The sequence below is a fragment of the Nyctereutes procyonoides genome, unplaced genomic scaffold (assembly GCF_905146905.1).
Source record: "Nyctereutes procyonoides isolate TBG_1078 unplaced genomic scaffold, NYPRO_anot_genome, whole genome shotgun sequence".
Classification (NCBI taxonomy): Eukaryota; Metazoa; Chordata; class Mammalia; order Carnivora; family Canidae; genus Nyctereutes; species Nyctereutes procyonoides.
The window spans coordinates 1,466,949-1,485,116 of NW_026575049.1; the positions used below are offsets into that span (position 1 = coordinate 1,466,949).

Below are 18,168 nucleotides of genomic sequence, written 5' to 3' on the forward strand. Positions count from 1 at the left end.
CTTGGGATGACGTGAGATGATAAAATGCCTTTGTGATGGGGTGAAATCAGGTGAATGATACAGGCATTGTGATGGAGCGTTAGGCTACTACTGACCTGATGATATGTCAAAAGGAGGATCTTCTGCTCCTAGACTGTGGTTGACTAGGAGTGAGTGAAACTGCGGAAAGCAAAACCTCAGATGGGGGCGGGGGGGACTACTGTATACAGAAAGGGCTCTCACCTTGGCTCTTTTCCTGGCATGACCATGGTTGGACGTCCGCCTCTGTTAGAATGGGATTAGAAAATATTAAACATGTAGAAAAGCAACATTTAGGTTAAAAACGATACAAGTTTACAAAGAAAAAGCCCGAATTATAAAACCATTACAATAGCTAAACTATGATGAGACTCACTTGGTGTGGTTGTCTTCCCTTTGCTACAACTCCAGGACTGTGACACGAAAGGTACACAGGCTACTTACATACAAACCACCACTTACCATGAAGAAAATAAATAGGAAGACACTGACTGGTTGGCCTACTTCACAGAACAATAAAAATTACTTTTGGATAAGCCACAGAATCCTCTCCTGATTAGGTGGCTTCTGGAAAGGCACTACCAGAGCATGACAGTGTGTTTTTACCCAAACACGATCACAGGATCCTATTTAACCCATAATGGACATGCAATATGGCCTTTAAGTATCACTTATGGTAACATCTGTGTGGGATAACACATTCAGAGTTCTAACTTGAGAGACCCAAAGCACAAGTCTCTATGGCTGCTGATGGCATGAAGACCCTTCTCGCCAACTGCCTTCCTCCATGAAGATGAGGATTTTCCCAGTTCTGGTGGTGGCTCTTATAGCTTGTATGGGACACAATAAAAACAAGGGAGCAGAGAACATATGGACAAGACTTCCAAGCAAAGGGAGGGCAAAAAGAGTGGGTAAGGTGAATAGAAGCTGAAGAAGATGAACGATGAGGGCCCATGGTAGGATGAGGGAAGAAATGACTAATTCATTGACAGGGCTTCTGAACAGCTGAGAAGTCAAAAAGGGGCTTTAGGGAAGAGGTGGGATAGGGTTTTGTATGGAAGGAAGCATCTGGGGCTTATCAGATGTCTGGAATGGATTCACTGCCCACTGGGGTGTGGAGAGAACTGAAGTTGATGTGTGGGGAAGTGGAAACAAGACAGGGGCAGAACACCAAGCAGGGTCCTGGGTAGGTGAGGATTTCTCTTTTCTTTGTCCTCTTCACTAGTTACCAAACAACACTGCCACAATGCAAAATGCAGAACGGGGGGAAGGTGGATGGAAAGAATAAGAAATGATGAGGGATCTGGTCAATATAAGAGATGTTACAGTAAGGAAGAGCCATAGTCTGGAAATATGAAACAGTATTGGTCACTGTTTTTTGTTTTGTTTTCTCAAAAAGGTAGTAACATACACAGAGCACAAACATTCAGGAGGTAGAATGGGGGTATGAAACAGTAAGTCCCCTTTCATATTTGTCTCCTAGCTACCAGGTCCTTTCCTAGAGGATCAAGTAGTACTGACTTTCTTAGAATCTTTTCACAGATATATTTTTTTAAGATTTTACTTATTTATTTATGAGAGACACAGACACAGAGAGAGAGGCAGAGACACAGGCAGAGGGAGAAGCAGTCTCCCTGCAGGGAGCCCAATGTGGGACTTGATCCCAGAACCTGGGATCATGCCTTGAGCCAAAGGCAGATGCTCAACTGCTGAGCCACCCAGGCATCCCTTTTCACAGATTTTTTTTTACGTATATAAGCTTATTGTACATATGTACAGACAGGGTTTTTTAAAAACCAAATGGACATATATTCTATGCGCTTGCCTTTATACTTTTTTCATGAATATTATTCTACAGAAGATCTATAATTTTTATTAATGTCTAATACGGTATTCCACTCTGTAGTTGTACTATAATATATTTTACCAGTCCCTTAAATTGCACTATTTAGGATGTTTCTGATCTTTTGTTAGTATAAACAATACTTCAATGACCATATCATTGAATATATCTACAAATAAAGCACATCTATATATAGTCCATTTAAAAATTTTATAAAGTATTGTCAAATTGCCCTTCAAAGAGGTTACACCAATTTATAGTTCTACAAGCAATGTACGAATCTGCTTACTTCCCAGAATGGATAGTTTTCATTTAATAGTCAAACACATATTGAAAATCTAATATGTACCAGGCACCATGCTAACTACTGGAGGATACAGAGATAAAAAACACAAACCTTGTCCAAAAGGGACTCATAATCCTGTTGGAGAAGACAGACAAATAGACAATTATAATACAGTATGTTAAATGCATTACAGAGGTAGTCACACAGTGCTATAGAAGCACAAAGCCAACTCACAAATTCATACATTCATAGATAGTGCCTGTTCTTTGAGTGTCTGCAAAGAATCGTGTCAGGCCTTAGAGATACAATGCTGAGCCCAAACTGACCTAATCCTGGGCCTCATTGAGCTTATAGTTCTGGGGAAACAGAAATAGACATTAATCGAAAAATTACACAGGGTAGACCTGTAATAGGTTGTCAAGGAAAGCTTCCTGGAGAAAGATATATCTGAACTGAGTTTTGAAGGATAAATAGGTATTAGGCAGATGTTGGCAAGAGAGGTTCAGTGGTTGAGGGAAGCCAAGGAAAAAGTACCAAGGAAGGCACTCGAGGGAGAGAAAGCATTTACAAAAGCATGCTTCCCCCAACTTTTCAGCTCTTATTTATAACAAGGACCAAGAAATCAGATAATGCCGAAGCAGAGGATGCCAAGGGTGGATGGCTGGCAGGCAAGGGACTAGGTCACAATATTCCATGCTAACAAATCTGGGTCTTAGCCTAGGACAATGAAACACACAAAGTTTGAAGAGAATGAACATAATCAGATTTTTATTTCATGTCCATCTTTCTAAAGCAGTATGGTAGATGAATTCAAAAGGATCACAAGTTTCAAGGCAGAAAGCCTAGCTAGGAAGTCATACCCAGTTGGTTGGTTGAAGGACCCACCTAAGTTCAGTAGGTCAGGGTTAATTTGCCATTCTAAACTGAATCTCAGAATCTGCCTTTTATAGCACTGTTTTCATGTGAAAGATGTTCTGAGTTCCAACTGTTGATTCTAAGAATATGTCTCACATAGTACAAGTAATGAAAGTCCCCTTTCTGCAAACTTTCCAGCTCCGATTCATAACAGGCACTCCCTTGACAGCATCAGTAAGATCCCTGGGGAGACTTCTAGGGTTTGAGTGGAGTGGGATGGGGGAGGTAGGAGAAAGAGTAGAATTTTTAGTGTTGTTGAAGGGGCACATGATCTGTTGGGAAATAGTGGAGAGGAGAGGGCTTCTGAAGGGTGGGACAAGACTAAAGACTATGTATGTAGAAGGAGCAGGAGCTCCAGTAGATGGCAGCAGCAGCTCCCCCTGCTCTAGCAGCAGCAAAAAAGCCAGAGGAGGCAGGTTCCCCTTCCAACCTTCCCAAAGACCTATTTGTATATACGATACACAGGGGAAGACACTCTTGAACTGAGTGTCCATAAGGTGTGTAACACCTATACACGTCCTTTCTTTTCTGCTTATCTTCAAGGAGTACACACAACGGAGTTCAGAACACCACTTCAAATAGTCTCCTGAGACTAACGTGGACCCAAAAGTTCATTTAATTATCATCTTCCGTATAATATGACAGCACATAATTAAACATTCATCACTTATCTGTCCTGAGGATTTAAAATTCATTATTGGTACCACTGGAGGCTAGAAGTATAGCTGGAACAGTGGCAGATTGTCTCTACAAACCCTGGAAGGATGGGCAGGGAATGACAACTCACATGCAAAAGAAAATGGAAAGAAAAACAACCAGGAGAGAGAAATAGCAAACTGTAAGAGGAAAGACAGTAGAAAAGCAGGCAGCCAGAGAACAAAATATTTCAGAGAGCTGTCTGATTTTAATTTGTCCCTTTATGTTGTTGCTGTTTTAATCTTTTAAGAAGAAAAAGCCTAGATGAATTGGGTTATCAAGAGAAATTATGTGTCAAGTTTCTAAATCCTTCAAAATGTTGCCACTACTGCTTTTTAAACTAAGTTACTACTGTTAGTCTTAACTCCTTAGCACCTAAGAATGACCAGTCTAATCCTGGACATGAAGGAAAGAATTTATGTAATTTGGGTCTGGGTAACAGAAGAAACTAGCAGTGACCACAGAGAAGAGAAGGACTGAAACAGGTAAACTAGAGGAGGCTCAGAGTATGAGCTGTCTGGGTACCAAAGAGGAGCCATAAAGGAAGCTCGGCTGGCCACCTACTGCCATCATATCTGTACTGTACTATGAATTTGGATGGAAAACAACATGGAAACCAAAGAGTGAAATTCCTCTCACTTATCAAGTGGCAAGTTCAGAGATTATTTCTGACCCAGAAAATGCCGACTGCTTTAACACAACCAGGATATGAATTTAACACTATGTGTAAAGCCAGGCAGCTATAGTTTTATGAGTTTATTGTATGAGCTATATTATGACTTGTTAAATATGTGTTTGTATACAGTTCAATTTTTGATAGTTAAAAATTACCAAAATGTAGCAAGAACCAGTGTAACTCAGGTCCGAGTGGATTAGGAAATTACAGTCTTCTAGGCTTCACTGTGGACTCTGACAAAAAGGAGACAGTTCTCGAAAGCTGAAAATTGGGTTTTTGGGGTGAATCAAGCGACTGGCTTCTTACAGACTCCCAATGCCAATTACGATGATGTTTCTATTCAGGTATAATGAGTGTACATAAGATGCACTTCTAATCCTTACCTGTGTCTCCTGACGCAAAACAGTATCTTCACTCTCTTTCTCAGTTTCTTCCTTACTTGCGGTCTTAGAAATAAACTTGTTTCTGTTTACAGATTCTTCCACCAGTTTTTTTTCTGATTCTTTCATTATTTCCAGGGTCTCTTGAGTAGTGTTACTGTTAGACATCTTCTTCAATATAATACAGTAGCCTCTATGGACTCCTAAGGAAACATCAAATGCATTAAACAGGAGGTATTTATCCATACTTCACATACACACAAGACTTGCATTTCACATCTAGTCTGCAGCAGCCACCCTGTAACCAGAGAAGGGTCCTTGGATAAATGCTGACCCAGGATTAATTTCTTTCTTTCCTTTTTATTTATTTATTTTTTTAAGCTTTATTGAGGTAGGGGCGCCTGGCTGGTTCAGTCGGTGGAGTGCACCTCTCTTGATCCTGGGATTGGGAGTTCAAGCCCCATGTTGGGTGTAGAGATTACTTAAAAATAAAATATTTTTAGATTTCTTTTTTTTTTTTTAAGATTTTATTTACTTGGGATCCCTGGATGGCGCAGCGGTTTGGCGCCTGCCTTTGACCCAGGGCGCGATCCTGGAGACCCGGGATCGAATCCCACGTCGTGCTCCCGGTGCATGGAGCCTGCTTCTCTCTCTGCCTGTGTCTCTGCCTCTCTCTCTCACTCTCTCTCTCTGTGTGACTATCATAAATAAATAAAAATTAAAAAAAAGATTTTATTTACTTATTTGAGAGAGAGTGAGAGAGCACGAGAGGGGAGAGGGTTAGAAGTAAAAGCAGATTCCCCACTGAGCGGGGAGGCCAAAGTGGGACTTGATTCCAGGACTCCAGGATCATGATCTGAGAGCCAAATGCAGAGGCCCAACCAACTGAATCACCCAGGTACCTCCCCCCCCCCAAATAAAATATTAAAAAAAAAATAAAAAAATACTAAAAGGCTTATTGAGGTAAAACGTATATACAATAAATTGCATATATTTAAAATGTACAATTAGATGAATTATGAAATACACATATACTTGTGAAACCATCATCACAATCAAGATAGTGAGTACAATCATCACCTCAAAAGTTTCCTCCTGCTCTTTCGTAAGCTCTTCCTTCCCTCCCCATCCCCAGCCTACTACTGATCTGCTTTCTGTCATTACAGATTAGGCTACATTCACTAGAATTTTACACCATACATTATCTGGATTCTTTTCCTGGGCATAATTCTGGAGATTCACCAGCTCCAGTTCTAAAGCAGTTAGTATGAGTCCACCTAGTACTTTATTTGCCCTCCTGTTCCCTACAGAAATTTGCTAACATTTTCAGCTTGAGCACTAGACTCTTCCCAGAAAGAAGAAAAACGTATTATAAAGCTCTATTCACTACCAGAGAGAACCACTCTCCTTTCCCAAAGGAGAACTGCCACAGCTACCACAAACCACAATGTTACCAACTTCAAGTGTCTCCGCCACCAAAAGGCAGCAAAATCAGATGATGGTTATAGACTCTTGTTTCCTTTATCTTAAGCAAACTAAAAAAGTAAGAGAACTTGGTAGAGTCAGCTATGCTTCAGAAAGACTGGGTCTCTCTCTGAAGGAAGAGAGAATCTTTGCTTTGTTATTCACTATTTGGGTTCAGTCACTCTACTGCCTGCCAATGTTGCAGAGCTTCTGTACTGTAGGAGTAGCCAGCTCTTGATCACTTACTATGGCTACCTGGGAAATCCTGTAATGAAGTGAACACAGGAAATCCATGCACACACTCAGAAACAGAAGTTTATAGAGGTTTCTCCTTACATAGATTACAGATTGTCCTTCAATCCTGAATACTTCTCTTTTCTCTTTTCCTCCTTTAAAAAGATAAGACTAGAAACCCTCCCAGACATCATATCTATTTCATGTGGCCCTAGAAACTGAGCCAAAAAAACAAATAGCAATGATTCAAAAAAACCTGTCACATCATCTATTCTTTCCTCCTTCAAATGAGTTTAAGTGATAAGAGCCTGAAGCCTCCTTAAGAAGCACAGGTAATCTCATCCTGGCATAAATTAGTCTATAAGATTATTGCTTTGTTCACCTTGTGGTGACTCTTGCACAGCTGCTTAGAGACTTAGTTTTCAAAGGGCTAGATAACGGCCCTTTAAAAGGCCAGAGTAATTCATACAACCATAGTCATACAATTAAATTTAAGATGACAAATACTGGAAGAAAATGACTACACGAGAAAATGGCTGATATTCTATTTCTTGATTAACTGGATCTAGTAGTACCTAGAGGATTCAATAAAAAGAGTTATAACCTATGGAGCTTTATGAATCATAAAGCTGTACATGGGAGACTGCATATATACATATTATTTATTTTTTTCTCCCATGGGTAAATCAAGCACCCATTCTCTTCAGCTTGGAGTATAATAAAACTCAGCACATGCCTTGTCCGTATCTCTTAGCTGGGAAATACCAAGAGATCAGAATTGGAAGGGTTCTTAAAATGTGCCTTCATGCAATCCGCCACCTCCCCCTGCTCCAACGGTCTCCCCACATTAGGACTCCTTTCTGTAAATTCCTGAGAGGGGCCTGAATGCCTCTCCTAGAAAACTCCTGGCAAGGGATCATCTCACTATTTCTTAAATAGTCTTAACTGTTATAGAGTTGCTCCCTATAATAAGCTATGCACTGTTTCAATCTTGATGCTAAATCTGTTTTCAAGTCATAAGAAATTAAGCTTACTTCTTTTACCATATAATAGACCTTCAGTATTTTTCTTTTTCAGGCTTAAATAGCCTCAAACAGATTTCTCTGTCAGAAAGAGAATTGTGAGGGTTGGAGAATGGGGAAACTGGGTAAAGGTGGTCAAAAGATACCAGCTTCTAGTTAGAAGACAAGTGAGTACTGGGGATACAATGTATAACACAATGACTACAGTTAATAATACTGCTGTATGGTATATTTGAAAGTTGCTAAGAGAGTAGATCCTAAAAGTTCTAATCACAAGGAAAACCCTTTTCTTTTTAGCTATATAAATGTTAACTAAACTTATTGTGGTAATCATTTTCAGTATGCATGTATGTGATTAGGTAATACACCTTAAACTTACACAGAGCTATAGTTAATTATATCTCATTAAAAAAAGGGGGGAGGGTGGGATCCCTGGGTGGCTCAGGGGTTAAGCGTCTGCCTTCTGCTCAGGGTGTGATCCTGGAGTCCCAGGATCAAGTCCCACATTGGGCTCCCTGTATGGAGCCTGCTTCTCCCTCTGCCTGTGTCTCTGCCTCTGTCTCTCATGAATAAATAAATAAAATCTTTTTAAAAAGGGGGGGGGGAGGGTGATATGGAAAAATATAAAGCAGCTGGGTGTTTCTTCTTCCAGGTCTCAATTACCAAATAGGTATATTCCTTCAAATCAGAATGGTAACTTTGCAGTTCCTCTATACATCTAACTCAGAAAAGGGTCAACTATCTGGATACCTAGACTAACTATACAGTGTCTGAACAGTTTCTAGCCAAAGCACTAAGGGAAAAATCAAACAAAAAAAGGTTTTTCATAATAGCCATCTGTGGTGGGATCCCTGGGTGGCGCAGCGGTTTGGCGCTTGCCTTTGGCCCAGGGCGCGATCCTGGAGACCCAGGATCGAATCCCACGTCGGGCTCCCGGTGCATGGAGCCTGCTTCTCCCTCTGCCTGTGTCTCTGCCTCTCTCTCTCTCTCTCTGTGACTATCATAAAAATAAATAAAAAAAAAAATAAAAAAAAATAGCCATCTGTGGAATATTGTCACATATTCCAACTGCAGTTTTAAGGAGCTACATGAGGTTTCCTTCATTCACTGGGAAACAGAAAAACTTGAGCTTTAGATTCTTAGAAACATCACGAAACAGTGATTTATGATGCATCCCCTTTTAAGAATTTTGAAAGCCATTTCCATTTCTTAAAGTTCCTCTTTAAGAGACTACCAGCCTCTTAAAGAGCTGTATAAAATAAACTAATTCTTACTCCCAGGAAAATGTGGGAGCAGAGGAAAAGGTACCCTAGCATACCTTTTCTTACACACATACCAGTCTAGCCCAGATTTTCTTTTGGTGTTTGCCTTCCTCTAACGACATATGATTAGGGAAAGTGATCCTATCCCTGAATCCCAGAAGGTGGATCTTAATTAGCTAGATAAATGGTGGTAGCTCGTTTCCTTCTTGTGTCTGGTTTGGGGACAAGTGACTCAATCATCACCAGTGAAATATGAGGACTTCACAATGAGAGGACTTTACCAGGGAGTGGCTTCAAAGAAAGGGTATCCATTCTATTAAAAAAAAAAACAAAAAACAAAAAAAGCCACTAGAGAAAAAAATGGTTGTTATTTTTTGCTGAAGAGAGTCTTCCTTGCAGATGATGCCTGGACTGCAATATTCTATCAACTCATGGAGGATGGTGGAAGAGCTAGGAGGATCCTAGCTGTTAGGATCAAGCTGTGCTTGATACGTGAGGTCATAAATCTTATTATCATTTAAGCTATTCTGAGTTGAGTTTACTATTTCTTCTAGCCAAAAGCATCGAGATAATCAGAAAGGGTATGTGAAAAGTGGCACTATCTGGACCAGACAGACAGGCATAGCTTTATAAGTAGAAATAACTGACACAGAGAGAAATGCGATAATCATCAGGTAAAATTTTTGGAGTACTCACACTATGTTAGGCACTATCCTAAAGTGTTTTATGTATCTCATTTAATCTTACATCAATCGTATTTGATACAAATTTTATTATCATCACTATTTTATAGATAAGTAAACAGGGGTACAGAGAAGTAAAGTAAAGGTCATACCACTGCTACATGGTAGAGCAGGACTCAAAACCAGGAAATATGGCTCTAGCACTTGCTTTATTAACATTTATGCAATACTTCCACTAACTAAGGAGACAGATGTTCAAAGACTAGGCAGAAAATGGAAAGTCTACCAAAGATACAAAAGAATCATGGACTCTCATAATTGGAAAGGGGCTCAGAAGCTTTCTCATTTAGCTTCATCCTTCTATATCCACAGTCCTCCTCAATCAGGTTCTTGAATCATCAATAACTCTGAAGAATGGTTGTTCTGACCCTGTTTGCATACTTCTAGAGAAGGGGAAGTCTTCTCCAGATACAAACTTTCTTTGGTGGGAAATTATAAAGAGGCAAAATTTACCTTCCTGTTATTTCCTGCCACTGGCCCCAGTTTAGTTCTCTGTACAACTCATAAAGAATAAGCTTAATCTCACTTCCATGTCAGCCCCTTACAGGAGACAACTGTATTTTACTTCTTTCTCTAAACACTCCCAGCTTAAGTCAGGTCTTCAAATCACATGGTTTTGCTCCCTTGCCATTTTGCTTCTAGGATAAAAGAAGCTATCCTCAAGTTAACAATAGTTAGTTATGAAAAGTTAGAGTGTTACTATTCAGAGTCAAGATCCACTGGAACATATACTGAGCTCAAAATCATATTTCTTGAGCTGAAGCTCTCTTTTGTTCTACAAAGTAACCTTTAACTATGGCCATTTCCAGTCCTGCATTTCTATGTAGAAGTCTTTCCTTTCTCTTGGGGCAAAAGATTCCTGGAAACAAATTTTTCAAGGCAAAAAGCAAATGTTCCAGATGAGGGACAAGACAAAGACAATTTAACAACAACAACAACAACAAAGTCTCAAGGAGCAAGAATAAAGCTAGTAGAAAAGGGCTAAAAGCAGAGAAGTAATTTCCACTCTTCCTGGTTTATTTGGTATAGAGAGGAAATGACGGGCTTGGGGCAATCAGAAGAAGAAAGGAACTATTTCATATGTAACTCGACTAGAATAAAGACATTAATATCCCAGGAGAGCCAAGATATGTGCTTCCCTACAACCTATTTGTGTACATTGTACATTTCATCGAAGCAAACAGCACAACTTTAAGGCAGAATGTCTCCTGAGGACACTCAGTGGTTCAAAGCTGCACAGAGGAGACTGTCACAGTGGGGGGCAAGAAGAGGGAATGAGGAAATAGGATGATACAGGGGAGGATGATTAGGAGCCAAGATTTGGCAATTTTTTTCTGGGAGAATACTGCATATTCCCCATAAATTTTTTGACTGCCAAGGTAAGTACCTTCCAGAGTACAGTGAAATTATATATCTTTCCATCAACTCACAAACAACATTCTAGGCATTAGGCCAAAAAGAATATACTATATAGGGGACACTCAGAGGCAGAAGGGTATTTTCTCCCTTTTAATCCATGGCCAAGCAGAAAGAATGTAAGCAAGAAGACAAGAGCTAGAGGCTAAAAATCCTGACCTAGAGACACCTGGGTGGCTCAGCGGTTAGGCATCTGCCTTTGGCTCAGGGCGTGTGACCCTGGGTCCCGGGATGAAGTCCCACATAGGGCTCCTGGCATGGAGCCTGCTTCTCCCTCTGCCTGTGTCTATGCCTCTCTCTCTCTCTCTCTCTCTCTCTCTGTCTCTCTCTCTCTCTGTCTCTCATGAATAAATAAATAAAATCTTTTAAAAAAATAAAAATAAAAAATAAAAATTCTGACCTACCCTGTGGCAAAATTCTTGTAAACTCATCAGTCCTCTGCCAATTTGTATATCGAGTAAATTATTCCCCATTGATACTCATATTTTTAAAACTGTTTAAAATCTAGGGGCTCAGAAAAATAGCTCAACAAATTGCTGTACGGTCATAGAATAAGGTGCTACGGGGGGTGGGGTGGGGGGGAAGAATGAACTTTTGGTGTTTGCCTTCTTCTGAAGACACATGATCAGGGAACGTGATCCTATTCCTGAGCCCTAGGAGGTGGACCTTAATTAGGTATACCAATTATGGCAACTGTTTCCTTTTTGTGACTGGTTTGGGAAGGGACAAGTGATTTAATCATTAGTAGTGAGACTAGGAGACTTTGTTGGATATGTATTGAAATACACAAAAACATGGATGGATCTCAAAACTATTATGGTAAGTAAAAGAAAGCAGAACTACCTTAAAAATACATAATTCTACTTATATGAAGTTAAAGGACAGGCAAAACTTAACTACAATGATTCAAATCAGGAAGCACTTGCTTAGGATTTGGTGGTAACATATTGGTATAAGGGATCCTTCAAGAGTGATGGAAATATTCTATCTTGTTTGGGGTTGTGTTTACATGGGTATATGCGACTGTCAAAACTTATTAACTGAATGCTTCAGATCTGTGTATTTTATTGTCTGTTACTTAAAGACATACACACAAACACATAATGCTTTTAGGAGTCAAGACAATGGAGACAAAAACATCTTTACAGTTAAAATGGCAGGGTAAAAACAAAACAAAACAAGTCTGTGCTCATGCATGGTAAGGCTATTTTTACATTCTTTAACCGGAGTTAGGAGAAAAGGAAAAAGCACTAATGTTTCCTAAGGACAATTATGAACCTGGTATTTTCTGCACTTCAACTCACATCCACCAAGAGTAGTTAATCACCTTTACCACCACTGAATAACAGAACCAGACCAGAACTCCGGTGTTGTCTGATTCCAGTCTACATTCTTTCTTTGACTCCGATTTATTGTTCCTACACATTACTTTATTTAATCCAAACAAAATTCATTTTTCAAATGAAGAAACTAAAGCTCGGAGGAATTAAATAACTTTCCCAAGTTAATACATGAGGGGCAAGAGCAAGATTCCAACCTGCTGTGTCTGATCCCAAAGCCAAAGTTGTACATGTCCCAAGGTGGACTTTCAAGAGTGTTCTGCGGCATGAAGTGTGGGATGAGAAGGGCCTAAACCTGAGGCCTTTCTTTAGAGAGAGTTGGTGGGGCACAAATTAGGTTTCTAAATTCTCCCATCTTTCTCCTTAATCTGGGTCACCCCTCATAACTTTAAATTTTTTATAGTTTACAGAGAGTATCTTATTTGATCTTCTCAAGGTATAAAATATTATTTCCATTTTTGAATAAAATAACCAACAGTAAGAAATATTAAGTGAATTGCTCAAGGCCATACAATATGTAAGGAGGCAGAATTCAAACTCAGGTCTTCTTGATTGCAAAATCCCACGTTCTTCCCACTACCATTCTAAAAGGACAAAGACCAATAACTGCATGCCTGAAGAGGTAAAAGGCTCAACACCCCTGGGCAGATGGGACAGGAGACCCTACTGAGTTATAAATAAGAGATATGGGCCCAATACTCCATTTTCTTCAAAGAGAGAAAGCAGAATATGGGGGAATAGAGAGTAAAGTACTTATAGAATGTGTAAGTTATGTGAGTCACTAAGTCCTTTAAGGACTTCAAGAATCAATTGTCATAGGTTTCACTAGGCCAATAAAAATAACAATAACAACAACTGTATCAATTTTCAAAATCAGGGAAGTATTAAGAAAATCATTCTGCTCTACAAAGGCAAAAGGATTCATTGGTGTATAAGGAAGGCCACAGGAGTTGACTGATGTCCAGAGCAATTCCTTAGGCAAGGTAAAGAGAGAAACAAGACTAAATGTGCTGGACATATACCCTCTTTGTTTAATATCTGTTATGCCTGTATTTGCCCTGAAATGAGAACTACAGGTACTTTTGATCAATGGACTGAAACGTTGGGCTTCATTATAGTTTCTCTCAGCTTCTCTACATTCTTGGCCAAAAATGCCCATTTTACTTTTGTGAGCAAAACAGAACAAACCAAATTTCCTCCTCTTTCAAGCAAAGAGCAGCAGTGGGTGGGTGCCTTTCCTTCTGCTGCTTCCATTTTCTTTAGTGTTATCACAGTAATGCCACTATGTAGAAAATATCACAGAATCTTAGGGATGGAAAGGACCTTGAAAGTTCACACTGTCTTCTCCCACGCCCTGGCAAAAGTGCTCCTAACTGAATCCAGAAAAGACATTCTGGCAAAGAAAATAAAAAAAATCACAACTTACCTACTGTTCATAGCATCTCAGGATACCTTCTATTACTAACTTAAATGGCATGCAGGTAAGTCTATCTTGCCCTACTGTGATGACCTTAGACATCAATGCCACCGCTTGTTAGGTAGAGAGGACACCTAAGCCAATAATATAGTATTAAAAGAATATTTCAAAATATAAAATGAAATGTGAGATTGGCCAGGGAAATGAAAAAAGAACAATCTAATTTCATATGAAGGAACTGGAAACCTTTAAGAATCATTATTCCTTAAGCTTCTGCCGCAAAGGAGAGTCTGTTATTTACTCCACGGTATCCAATTACCTCTTCCTTTTTTATTTTATTTATTCATGAGAGACACAGAGAAGACAGGCAGAGACATAAACAGAGGGAAAAGCAGGCTCCTTGCAGGGAGCCCAATGCGAGACTCGATCCCTGGACTGGGATCATGCCCTGAGCGGAAGGCAGATAGATGCTCAACCACTGAGCCATCCAGGCATCCTCAATTACTTCTTTTTTTTAAATTTTTTTTATTTATTTATGATAGTAACACACACACACACAGAGAGAGAGAGAGAGGCAGAGACATAGGCAGAGGGAGAAACAGGCTCCATGCATTGGGAGCCTGACGTGAGACTTGGTCCCGGGTCTCCAGGATCGCGCCCTGGGCCAAAAGCAGGCGCTAAACATCTGCGCCACCCAGGGATCCCCCCGGTTACTTCTTTCTTAATAGGACTACTGGTTTTTAGGGGGCGCCTGAGTGGCTCAGTTATTTAAGCATCTGCCTTTGGCTCAGGTCATAATCCCAGGGTCCTGGGATTGAGCCCTTGTGGACTCCCTGCTCAATAGGGAGCCTGCTCCTCCCTCTCCCTCTACCCACCGCTCACACACGCGCATTCTCTCTCTCTCTCTCAATTAAATAAATAAAATCTTTTTAAAAATTTACTGGTTTTTAGTTGGGTACATGGCTGCCTGGAAAAAAGCTACACATATTCCAACCTCCAGTGTAGCTAAATATGATCAAGTGACTAAATTCTAGTACATGAGACATATAGAGTTATGAATTCAACTGTGTCCCCCTTCAAATTTGTAAGCTGAAGTCCTAACCCCTTATATCTCAGAATGTGAATGTATTTGGAGATGGGGGTCTTTAAGGAGGTGATGAAATTAAAATGAGTGTGTGTGTGTGGGGGGTAATCTAATTTGACTGATACCTTTATAAGAAGAGGAAATTTAGGGGCACCTGGGTAGCTCAGTTGTTAAACATCTGTCTTCGGCTCAGGTTATGATCCCAGTGTCCTGGGATTGAGCCCCACATTGGGCTCCCCTGCTCTGTGGGGAGTCTGCTTCTCCCTCTCTCTCTGCCTGCGGCTCCCAATGCTTATGCTCTCTGTCAAATAAATAAATAAATAAAATATTTTTAAAAAAGAAGAAGAGGACATTTAGACACATGAAGAGACATCAGAGATACATGGGCAGAGGAAAAACTGTGATGATATAAGAAGGTGGCCATTTGCAAGCCTAGGAGAAAGACTTCTGGAGAAATCAAATCTACCAATACCTTGATTGTGGATATCTAACCTCTAGAAATGAGAAAATAGATTTCAGTTGTTTAAGCCAACCAGTCTGTGGTAATTTGTTATGGTAACTGTACGAAATTAATGCAAGCAGTAAATACAACTTCTATGAAGTAGCCTTAGAGGAAGAGGGTAGCCCTTCTTTATTTATTCTTAATTCCTGCTGGCTTAAATGTAGAGGCATTTAAGTCCCCATCTGGGACTGTGAGATGATACTAGGATTGAAAACTATAGATCATGAGGCAACAGACAAAAGAAATCCGGATCTTTGACTAGAGTATTCCCAAACTGGACTATCTCTAGATTTCCTGATTGTGAGAAAAATACACTTTACTCTTATTTAAGATACTATTTAGGTATGTGCATGTGTACACAACACACAAAGTAATTCTGATAAAAACAGTAATTCCTCAATTCCTCAAAGCAAGAATCCTGCAGCAACACTCTGAAGCTTATATGTACTTGGAAGGGAAGAAGTAAAATTAGAAAAAAAGTTGGCCATTTAAAAAAAAATTCTATTTTTAAGTAATCTCTACAGCCAACATAGGGCTTGAACTCATAACCCCAATGTGAAGGGTCACATGCTCTACTAACTGAGCCAGCCAGAGACTCCGAAAGTTGGCATTTTATGGAGAATATAAGAGCATCACCCTTGTGCTTTATTTTTTTTAATAAATTAATTTTTTATTGGTGTTCGATTTACCAACATACAGAATAACACCCAGTGACCCTTGTGCTTTAATACTAATTCCTTCCTGCTGCAAGGAAAAGGCTGAAAATAATAGGGTGAGTTAGGGGCATCAAAATAAAGATCATTCAATCTCCAGAGTGTAGAATGAAGCAAGCATGCTGTAGTGGATAAATTTATGAACTTTGTAGTTTGACATGAATTTGGCTACAAGAGTCCTGTTTCCACAACTTAGTAATCACGTAACTGAGCCTCAGCCTCCTCATTCGTAAGATTAGCATGATACGTACCTCACAAAGCCATTGAAAAAACATGTGAGACAACAAATGCAATGTTCCTGCACACACAGATGCTCAGCAAATGTTATTCCACATTAAAGAAGGGAGGGAACGATAACTGAGAGACCCCTTTCCCTTGCTGTTCACTGGTACTTTTTTCTCATACGAATGAACACTCAGAATTGGCATCTTGGATACATTCTTTTCCCAATCAGTACAGAAGCCATGTTATCCTGTATAGAGGAGATTCTTATCTATTTTAATGTTAAGCAGACAGTAAAAGACTGCAAAAAAAAAAAGAAGGAAAATTTTATTTACCCATTTCTGTTGGCTTCATATTTTTCTTGGTACTTTGATATGTTAAGAACTGTGTTTTTTTTTTTTTTAAAGTCAATTTAGGTAAATGCTCTTCCAAAAGAAAGAATTCCAATGCTTTGATATAGCTGCAGGTGTAGGCCCAAGGCAACACATCAATCACTGAAGGGTGGCCAGCTCTGCAGACTGTGACCCATGATGGCCGGTCAGATGTACCCAATGTTGGATGACACAGACCCTTAGGAGCCCTCTCTTCTGGAATGCTTATCACTTAGCACTCTGTTGTGTGCACAGAGCTAGACATTTTACAAGCAGGTATTATCGTTCCTTTTTTATGGAAGAATGAACTGAAGATCAAAGTGATCAGAGAGCAAATCTCACTGACTCTAATTTCAAAGTACATCCAAAATCTGATCACTTCTCACACATCTGCTGCTACCATGCTGGTCCAAGCTGCCATCTTTCTCAGTGGAATGATTATAATAATTTTCTAACTGGTCTCTTACTTCCAATCTTGCTCCCCTACAGTATTTTCTAAATGCAGCAGCCAGAGTGATTGTGAAAAAAATTTCAGATCATGTTACACCTTTGCTCAAAACCATCCAACGGCTCCCCATCTCACTCAGAGCAAAAGCCAAAGTTCTTAAAATGACCTACAAAACTTAAATAATCTACTACCAGTTGGCCCTCTGACCCCATCCTTACTACTGCCTGACCCTGAACCCCACTTTTGCAGGTCCAGCCATACTAGCTCCTCCCTATGCCCTAATCCCACTTTACTGATTATTTTTGCTGTTCCTTCCTTCAGCCTGGAGTGATCGTTTTCCAGATAACAGCATTGCTTGCTTAGTCTCTTCAGGTCTTTACTGAAATGCCATCTCAGTGAGCCTTTTTCTGGTCGCAATAACTAAAATTACAGGGCAGCCCAAGTGGCTCAGCGGTTTGGTGCCACCTTCAGCCCACGGCATGGTCCTGGAGACCCGGGATCGAGTCCCACGTCAGGCTCCCTGCATGGAGCCTGCTTCTCCCTCTGCCTCTCTCTCTGTGTCTTTCATGAATAAATAAATTATTTTTAAAAGCCTAAAATTACAAAACCCCAAATACTTCTTATCCGACTCCCCTAAGGTCTCCTCAACAAAAAGTTATTTAATTAGACACCAAACAAACTTTTTGCTTTTCTTTGCGTAACAGATAAATCTGAAGTTTGTTTTCTTCCTCTGACACAGAAAGCAACAGTATAATGAAAAGTTCACATCTCATTCAAAGAGACGCAAATACCTCAAAAGAGGAGAACAAATTCATGGACCTCTTGAGGTCTCTTTCAGTCCTTTAAATCTGTAAATAGTCAAGTATGGAAGCACAGGAGAGGAGAACAAGACCCACCATAATTTCTCAAGTATCTCTCATGTAAAATGTAAGAAGAGGAACACAGTATTCTTCTTTCATTTATAAGATCTAGAGGGGGAATTTTCTTAGTATGAATGACTCATTCTCAATCTCCAAAGCAATAGGTACAGGAGAAAATACATGCCATGATCTACTATAACAAGGAACTATGTAACATTGAGCTGAGTGAAATCTCCCAGACCTACGTCAATCAGTA

At 39.8% G+C, this 18,168-nt stretch overlaps 1 protein-coding gene across 23 annotated transcripts in view; it reads right to left on the reverse strand.

The window, feature by feature from the left end:
* R3HDM2 (R3H domain containing 2) overlaps positions 1-18,168 on the reverse strand; it is a 163,113-nt gene that overhangs the window by 38,395 nt on the left and 106,550 nt on the right. For 15 of the 23 annotated variants that reach the window (XM_055328356.1, XM_055328354.1, XM_055328352.1 and 12 more), the window contains 3 exons: positions 4,818-5,017; positions 2,259-2,282; positions 223-264 (listed from right to left, as the gene is read on the reverse strand). In XM_055328356.1, the coding sequence (XP_055184331.1) occupies positions 223-264; positions 2,259-2,282; positions 4,818-4,982 (231 nt within the window). In that variant the 5' untranslated portion in view covers positions 4,983-5,017. The remainder of the gene's footprint in view (positions 1-222; positions 265-2,258; positions 2,283-4,817; positions 5,018-18,168) is intronic. The other 8 variants (XM_055328358.1, XM_055328348.1, XM_055328350.1 and 5 more) reach the window with 1 other exon arrangement.